Genomic DNA, 9,757 nt, shown 5'->3' with positions numbered 1-9,757 from the left:
CACTACCTGACACAGCTGCGTTTAAATTAAACAGGAAGTTAAGTGCTGGGCATCCAGTCAGAGGAGAACTGACCCCAACTGAGTCTGGTTTCTCCCAAGGTTTTTTTTTTCTCCATTCTGTATGGATGGGGTTTTGTTTCCTTGCCGCTGTCGCCTCTGGCTTGCTTTGTTGGGGACACTTAACTTCTAGTGATTATCGTCAAATTGATTACAGAGATTGTCTCTGCATTTAATAACAAATTGTTCACTCTCGTCATTGTAAATCCCTGCCATTGTACTCTTCTACATTATACTGTACAGTGCTTTGATACAACCTGTGTTGTTAAAAGCGCTATATAAATAAAAATGATTGATTGATTGATTGATTGATTGATTTTACCTATTTGTTCTTGTGTATGATTTTGCCTGTTTTCCTGTTTCTTTGATTCCTGGACTTGCCCCTCTGTATTGTTTGCCTGACTGGACTGATGTTCTAATTTAGACCCATGTCTGCCTCCTTACCTTTGCCTTTTGGATGTCCCCTGTATATGTTGACGGTTCGGATTGCCTTTGTGATTCAGACTCTCTGTCTGCCTTCTCGTATCTGTTTGTTGCCTTTGTACTTAATAAACAACTACATATGGATTCTAACTCAGCCTCTGCGTCCACGTTACTGAAGCTTACTTGCATCGACAGGTTATCAATGTGCATGTAAACAGGGAAAACTGGTTATTTTAATAAGCTGATAATTGTGAGTTATCAGCTTACTGGAGTGCATGTAAACATGCTCATGTCAGATACAACATATTTATGAGTTTAATGCACATCAGTGCAACCACAAAGTGAGAAAATAATTTAAGTGGAAAGAAATAAAATGCAGCGTCGGTAAAAATACTATATCAGTTACATATACAAAATATTATATTACTGTATAATTTTAACAGAATATATAGTTTACATCATAAATTAAATAAAAACTGGAAAAAAGCAATTTACATTTTTCATTTAATATTTTGTACATGTTCCTGACATCATAGTACCAGGAGGACTTGAATGCAGCATAATTGAAGAGTGACCTATGGTGGCAAGTGGCTAGAAGTCCATGGGCAGGATTTGTAACACATTTATTAATCTTAGCAATGCAATGTGAATATGCAATGTGAACATGAATAATTTGTTATTACTAAACAATGATTAACAAAGAGTGTAATAAATACATTGTTTAATGTTTATTCATATTAGTTAATACATAACTAACAAATAACACCTTAGGGTAAAGTGTTACTGACATTCTTAACTCCACTGTGGTTAGATGACATGTTAGGACCTAATCATGAAATGACAAGAAATTATTGTCCATCATGTCTGGAGTGTTCTCCAAACTATAGCCATTTGATAATAGCTAGAATATCAAAACCAACTGCGGGTGGTAGATTTTTTTTCCTTTTAAGTGCCCAAAAATATATATAACAAATGGGTGCCAGAGAGAGCAGTACCCCTGAAAGAGGATGTCCTTCCTCCGAGGTATGCATCTGGGAGGGGCTGTCGCAAAAGAGCATGAGTTCCTAAAAGTAGGTTCGGGTGGGCCAGTATGGTGCAGCCAACAGGACCTTTTCCTCGTCCTCCCTGACCTTGCAGAGTGTCTGCACGAAAAGGCTCATTTGGGGGAAGGCATACTTCTATAAAAATAATGGCAACAATTCTGTGTGACCACGCTCTGAAACATGTGAGTAATACATAAAAGCATGTGCTGTGGCAGCAGTAGCTTCTGCAATGTAAAGGAAATACTTGCAGAGATGCAGGAAGTATGGCAACAAGACTATACATGCGTAACCTGACTCAAAGGCTGTAGTTCGATAGATACATTAATACATTTAATCTTTATCAATTTAATGTAATATGCCATGCTTTCTACGTGACGTTTTTTGTTACGGTTCATGGATTCATTGTCTCATCTTGTGTGTCTGTTTGTTATTGTACTGAGTGTTGGGTGTGTCTAGTTCATGACTGCGATCCGATCAGCCCCAGCTGTGGCTAATTATTGGGGCTATTTAAGATCAGCTAACAACACTCTCATTGTCAGATCCTCACCGTTGTCCTGAGTTCCTGTTTTGATGTCGTTCTGTTTGTCGGTCTTCCGGATTGTTCCTGCTTCGGAGGATTACGCTTGGATTGACTGCCCATTGCGTCCCTGCACCCGCTTTCCATCCTCGCGCTGCACGAGCTCCACCGCCATCAGTGACTCACTCTCTTGTTTATCCACTAATAAACTGTCGTTCACCGCACTTGAATCCCTCTCTTGATTTCCGTGACAGTAGGATCTGACCATATATGGATTCAGCGGAAGCTCAAAATATTCAAGGACTGCTTGAAAGCAACATGGCACGAATGGATCGCCAAGACGAGCAAATGCTCGCGACTGGACGAGCTGTGCAAGCGCTAGTGGTGCAGATGTCCGAACTCACCAGTCAACTCCAACAACTGCGGACGCCCACTGCGCCACCCCCACCGCCCGCTCCCCCCGCTTCTCCTATCAGCGTGACTCAGCGTGAGCCGCGGCTGCCGACACCGGAAGTGTATAATGGTGAGCCAAATTTTTGCAGATCGTTTTTAGTTAAGTGCTCTATGTTTTTTTCACTTCAGCCACAGACTTTTGCTACTGAAGAGTCCAAGGTAGCATTGGTACTCACTCTGTTGTCCGGAAAGGCAGCTTTATGGGGAACGGCGGTGTGGGAGAATCGCCATCCCTGTTGTTCCTCGTTCCAAGCACTGTCTGAAGAGATGAAGAGAGTCTTCGATCATGCTGCAGTTGGGCGTGAGGCGGCACGCAGACTGGCCGATCTCCGTCAGGGTGAAAGATCTGTTTCGGACTTTTCCATCGAGTTCCGAACCCTGTCGGCGGAGTGCAAATGGAACGAGGAGGCGCAGTGGGACATGTTCCTGCATGGGTTGGCTGACCGGATCCAAAGAGAGATTTTTACCTTGGAGTTACCCAACAGCTTGGATGGACTGATTGATCTTGCCCTCCGTGTGGATTCGCGATTACAGCAACGTGACCAGCAAGCCTGTCCTCAGCGATTACCACCTGTTACGGAATTCTCTCCTGTTGACTCTGGATGCGTGTTCAGTCACTCACCTGACACCGAACCCATGCAGGTTGGTAGAGCTCGGCTTTCCCGGGAGGAGAGAGAGCGTCGTAGAGCCAAAGGACTGTGCATGTACTGTGGGGCATCTGGCCATTTTTTGGTGGATTGCCCAGTAAAAGCACAAGCCCGGCGGTAGAATTGAGGTTACTGTCGGGTGGAGTATCACTAAACAAATCCTCAACCACCACCCTCCTCCCGGTAAGACTGCAATGGGCATCCGGAAGACATGACTGTTCGGCCATACTGGACTCGGGGGCTGAAGGTAACCTTTTAGACCGAACTCTTGCCCTTCAACTCCACATTCCCACTGTCTCCCTACGTCACAAGGTCTCTGTCAGTGCCCTCAATGGACAAGCCCTTCCTGATATCACTCACTCCACTATATCTGTTACACTTATCACATCTGGAAATCATATGGAGACAATTGAATTTCTATTGACTGATTCACCTCTCATTCCGGTGGTGCTTGGCCATCCCTGGCTGGTTCGGCATAACCCTAGGGTCAATTGGGGACAGAGTTCAATCACGGCGTGGAGCGAGAACTGTTATGCCTCTTGTCTTGTGTCTGCCTGTTCTCCTGTGTCTTGTGTTTCGTTTCAGGATGAGGCGGTGAATCTGTCAAACGTGCCCAAAGAGTACCTCGACCTGAAGGAAGTGTTCAGTAAGTCCAGGGCTGCTTCTCTTCCTCCACATCGTCCCTATGACTGTGCGATAGATCTAGTCCCAGGTACGTCTCCGCCGAAAGGCAGGTTATACTCACTTTCAGTTCCTGAAAGGGAGGCCATGGAGAAATATATTTCTGATTCTCTAGCAGCCGGGATCATTCGCCCTTCTTCTTCTCCAGCGGGGCAGGATTTTTTTGTCGCGAAGAAGGATGGCTCTCTGCGACCTTGTATTGATTACCGGGGCTTGAATAACATCACAGTAAAGAACACCTATCCTTTGCCGTTGATGTCTTCAGCATTCGAGAGGTTGCAGGGAGCATCCATTTTCACCAAGTTGGATTTGCGTAACGTCTACCATTTGGTCCGCATAAGGGAGGGGGATGAGTGGAAAACTGCCTTTAATACCCCCAAGGGGCATTTTGAGTATCTGGTCATGCCGTTTGGGCTGTCTAATTGCCCGCAGTTTTCCAAGCACTCGTCAATGATGTGCTGAGAGACATGGTAGATCAGTTCATATATGTCTACCTGGATGACATATTGATTTTTTCTTCATCTCTCCAGGAACATGTGCAGCACGTCAGGCGAGTGCTCCAGAGGCTGTTGGAGAATGGGCTTTTTGTCAAGGCGGAGAAGTGCGCGTTCCATGCACAGTCAGTTCCCTTTTTGGGGTACATCGTCTCGGCCGAGGGAATTTGCATGGACACCGACAAGATCAAGGCTGTGGTGAATTGGCCAACCCCTGATTCCCGTAAGGCCCTGCAGAGGTTTCTGGGGTTTGCCAATTTCTACCGACGTTTTATTCATAATTTCGGCCAACTAGCCGCTCCTCTGACGGCCCTGACCTCCACCAAGACGGCGTTCAGGTGGTCCAATGTAGCTGAGGCTGCATTTGCCAAACTAAAGCGCCGCTTTGTTTCGGCCCCCATTCTTACAGCCCCTGATCCCACACGTCAGTTTGTGGTGGAGGTCGACGCCTCAGAGGTGGGGGTAGGTGCGGTGCTGTCCCAGCGGGCTTCCTCGGATGATAAGATGCACCCCTGCGCATTTTTCTCCCATCGGTTATCCCCTGCTGAACGCAATTATGACATTGGTAACAGAGAGTTGTTGGCGGTTAAGCTTGCTTTGGAGGAATGGCGTCATTGGTTAGAAGGGTCGGGGGTACCTTTCATCGTCTGGACCGATCATAAAAACTTAGAGTACATCAGATCCGCTAAACGCCTCAACTCCAGGCAGGCTCGATGGGCACTATTTTTCGGTCGTTTTGATTTCTCGCTGTCATACCGCCCGGGGTCCAAAAACATCAAACCCGATGCGCTGTCCCGTATCTTTGATTGTTCTGAACGCCCGTCGTCTCCTGAGTGCATACTACCTGAGAAACTCATTGTTTCTACACTCACGTGGGAGATCGAATCGAAGGTTCGCACAGCCTTAGAAGGGGTAACGCCTCCGTCCGGGTGCCCAACGAACCAGTTATTCGTGCCAGAGGGGTTAAGGTCCGACGTTATCCGGTGGGGTCATTGTTCCAATGTGGCTTGCCATCCAGGAATTGGACGCACTAGGTTTCTAGTTAACCAACGATTCTGGTGGCCCGCCATGGCTCGGGACATTCGGGATTTTGTTTTGGCCTGTTCAGTCTGCGCTCGTGGCAAGACTTCCAATCGACCCCCAGAGGGATTACTTCAACCGCTGTCTGTCCCTTCGAGACCCTGGTACCACATCGCGCTAGATTTCGTCACGGCCCTCCCGCCTCCCTGGGCAATACGGTTGTTTTGACTGTAGTGGACCGGTTCTCGAAGGCGGCTCATTTCATCCCCTTACCTAAATTACCATCTGCTACTGTCATTGATCACGTCTTTCGCATTCATGGCCTCCCGATGGATGTGGTTTCCGACAGGGGACCCCAGTTTGTATCCAAATTTTGGAAAGAGTTTTGTCGTTTGCTGGGGGCGAGCGTTAGTCTGTCTTCTGGTTTCCATCCTCAGAGCAACGGCCAGACTGAGCGGGCTAACCAGGATCTGGAAAGGGTGTTGCGATGTTTGGTGGCGCAGAATCCCGCTTCCTGGTGTCAGCAACTCTCGTGGGTTGAGTACGCACATAACTCGTTACCAGTGTCATCCACGGGCCTCTCACCATTTGAATGTAGTCTAGGGTACCAGCCACCTATCTTTCCTAGTCTGGAATCCGAAGTCGCGGTTCCCTCTGCCCACGCATTCGTCCAGAGGTGCCGTCGCACTTGGAGAAGGGCCCGAGAGACCCTCCTCCGGGTGGGACGTCGCACTAAGGCTCAGGCCGATCGCCACCGGGTCAAGCCTTCCGTATACGTCGTTGGTCAAAAGGTGGCTTTCAACTAAGAATATTCCTCTCCGCTCCGTCCTGTAATAAACTTGCTCCCAAATTCATTGGCCCGTTTCCTGTCACCAAAGTTCTTAGTCCGGTGACAGTCCGCCTCAAACTTCCTCCAGCGTACAGGAGAATTCATCCCGTGTTTCATGTTTCTAAATCACTACTCCTACAATACGATGTACTTGTGACATCGTAAAAAGAATGGCATCTACGCTAATATTAGTCCTGTTTCTTTCTAAATCTGTTTTCACAGTTTGTATCCAGACTAGATGGTGGATCAGCACCCAGAGATTATGTTCATCAGAGACCAGAACACCTAGATGCGCCCGTCGACAGATCACCAGATCCTGATGCACACACACACACACACACACACACACACACACACACACACACACACACTAAGTCATTTACACTACCTGACACAGCAGCGTTTAAAATTGAACTGGAAGTTAAGTGCTGGGCGTCCGGTCAGAGGAGAACTGACCCCAACTGAGTCTGGTTTCTCCCAAGGTTTTCTCCATTCTGTATGCATGGGGTTTTGTTTCCTTGCCGCTGTCGCCTCTGGCTTGCTTGGTTGGGGACACTTAACTTCTAGTGACTATCGTTGAATTGACTACAGAGACCGTCTCTGCATTTAATAAGAAATTGGTCACTTTCGTCATTATACATCCCTGTCATTATACTGTACAGTGCTTTGATGCAACCTGTGTTGTTAAAAGCGCTATATAAATAAAAATGATTGAAATGATTGATTGAAATTAAAACCTGTTTTTCATTCACCCCTTAATCCGCCGGCCCCGGTTCCTCCACCGCCGCGTCTTGTAGACGGGGAGCCAACATATTCGGTCAATCGCATTCTGGACTCAAGGCGGAGGGGACGTGGATTCCAGTACTTGGTGGACTGGGAAGGTTACGGTCCAGAGGAGAGAAGTTGGGTTCCTGCCAGGGACATTCTGGATCACTCTCTTATCGATGATTACAATCAACGGGTAAGGTTGACTGGGAGCGCCAGGGGGCGCTCTTAGGAGAGGGGGTACTGTTACGGTTCATGGATTCATTGTCTCATCTTGTGTGTCTGTTTGTTATTGTACTGAGTGTTGGGTGTGTCTAGTTCATGATTGCGATCCGATCAGCCCCAGCTGTGGCTAATTATTGGGGCTATTTAAGATCAGCTAACACCACTCTCATTGTCAGATCCTCACCGTTGTCCTGAGTTCCTGTTTTGATGTCGTTCTGTTTGTCGGTCTTCCGGATTGTTCCTGCTTCGGAGGATTACGCTTGGATTGACTGCCCATTGCGTCCCTGCACCCGCTTTCCATCCTCGCGCTGCACAAGCTCCACCGCCATCAGTGACTCACTCTCTTGTTTATCCACTAATAAACTGTCGTTCACCGCACTTGAATCCCTCTCTTGATTTCCGTGACAGTTTTTAAGGATGCTTAACATTGCTCTATATATATATATATATATATATATATATATATATAAAATATGCAATATATTTATATGCAATATATTTTCATGAATCAGGTCCATGGCCTTACGTCCAATCGACACCAGAGGTCACTCATCTACTATATTAACCCTTTCGCCACATAGTTTTTTACACATCACCGTGCACTACATTTCCCATATTCCATTGCACGGATTGGATTCACCTGCACTCACCTGCATTCATTTACACACACCATAAATGGAAAGGTCCAATCTCTGTTCAGTGCCGAGTTTTATTTATGTTTATTGCTCTCCCAGTGATATCAGTACATAGTCTTTACATGTTCTCTAAGTCCACCCTAAATCTAGTTTATTGCCTGTATTTTGTTTCTTGTTTACCTGTGTTTTGTCTCTGCACATCTCACATCTAATAGAGTCTGTATAGGATTTTCCATCAATGCTGCAAAACTGCAGCTTTGAAGTTTCTGCTAAAATGGAACAAAAAATGCCACGTGACTCCTTTAAAATTATTCTTTTAAAATGTATTAAGATAATCAGTATTTATTAATTACGACTTAGCTCACTGTTCAATATGAAACTTTTTATTGGTGCATCTGTAAAGCAACTACCTTGTTCTAAAATATTTTTGACCACAATTTTAGAAAATAAATATATCATTGTGGTCTTAAATCATATTGCAGCATTAGTAAGCAGCAACTTCAGTAGTTGCTACAAACACACTTAATCAATACACTTGCTGCTCTTAGCAACAAATGCAATTAATTATTTTTCCCCCAGTGGAGGGATGAAAGTGTCAGAGAGAATCCCATATAAAACACACATTAAAAAGCTTGTGATGGGGGTACATTAAATTCTTTTGAGCCCATTTTGAAAAACAAGTCATACTGTTTGACCTAAACCACTATACCATAGGGAGAATATTAAAACTGAATACTGATAAGAACTTTTTTTTTCATCTGTACGAACTATTTTATATATTTTTAAATACAATGTGTGTATGTTTATCAGTATACTGTAAAACAACAGCTACATACATACAGTATACCATATGCCTATAGTATAAGCAGTTTCCACATGATATTGTACAGAAAGTAGCAAATTTAGGTGAAACTGAAAGTGATATTTTTTGTCATGTGCATTTAACTCAAAGTAAATGATTTATTTTAGATTATATGTAATGTAATGTATGTGTTTTATTCTTGTTACAGATTTTGTGTACAACAACAAATGGACAACCTGACATTCAGAGAAAGCTTTCTACTCGTGGAGGGACTGAAAGTTACACCTCAGTCATCCCAACCTGTTTTCATTGTTCTTCTCCTGGCGTATGTATCTACAATGGTTTTAAACATTGGACTTATATATCTGATCTCAAAAGAGAGGAATTTGCATGACCCTATGCATTTTCTGTTTTGTAACTTGCCACTGAATGATATAATAGGGACCACTGTCATCATGCCACGCTTACTACAGGACATTTTAAAAGAAGATTCAGAGCGCTATATATCATATGTGGAGTGTGCTATTCAAGCTTATTTTGTGCATGTATTTACAGCAGCATGTCACTATGTGCTGATGATCATGGCCTTTGACAGATATGTGGCTATATGCAATCCACTGCGATACACAACAATAATGACTAATAAAATGGTTATGAAACTATCAGCATTTGCTTGGGGCCTGGCCTTTCTTCTGGTGACAATTATGGTAGGCCTAACTGTGCGTCTGTCTCATTGTAGGTATAAAATTGAAAACCCTTTTTGTGACAATGCCTCTCTGTTTAAACTGTCCTGTGAAAATGTGGTTATTAACAATATTTTTGGAATTATTTATACTGTGGTTGTGCTCAGTCTGTCAGCTGTATCAATATTTATTACATATGTAAAGATTGCTACTGTATGTATAACTAGCAAGAACAATGCACTAAATAGCAAAGCCATAAAAACCTGCAGCACTCATTTAGCTGTATATCTAATTATGTTTTTTTCTGGAGCCATTTTTATTTTTCTTCATCGTTTCCCTGAATACTCTTACAGCAGGAAATTAGCCAGTATAATGTTTCACATTGTGCCACCAGGATTAAATCCCTTAGTGTATGGTTTACAAACAAAAGAGATAAGACAAAAGATTATTAAATTCTGGTGTAGAAAAAATCTAATTCTTTAA

General features: G+C 44.2%; 1 protein-coding gene across 1 annotated transcript; it reads left to right on the top strand.

Moving 5' to 3' along the window:
- Positions 1-8,818: 8,818 nt before the first annotated feature.
- On the top strand, positions 8,819-9,757 carry LOC122326756 (olfactory receptor 151-like). Its single transcript, XM_043221894.1, has one exon. It carries the CDS (start codon positions 8,819-8,821, stop codon positions 9,755-9,757), a length of 939 nt encoding a protein of 312 aa, XP_043077829.1.

This window comes from Puntigrus tetrazona, chromosome 21, assembly GCF_018831695.1.
Source record: "Puntigrus tetrazona isolate hp1 chromosome 21, ASM1883169v1, whole genome shotgun sequence".
In the NCBI taxonomy this organism is placed as follows: domain Eukaryota; kingdom Metazoa; phylum Chordata; class Actinopteri; order Cypriniformes; family Cyprinidae; genus Puntigrus; species Puntigrus tetrazona.
Note: the sequence above shows the minus strand (reverse complement) of the source record. Positions and strands in the feature narration are given on the sequence as shown.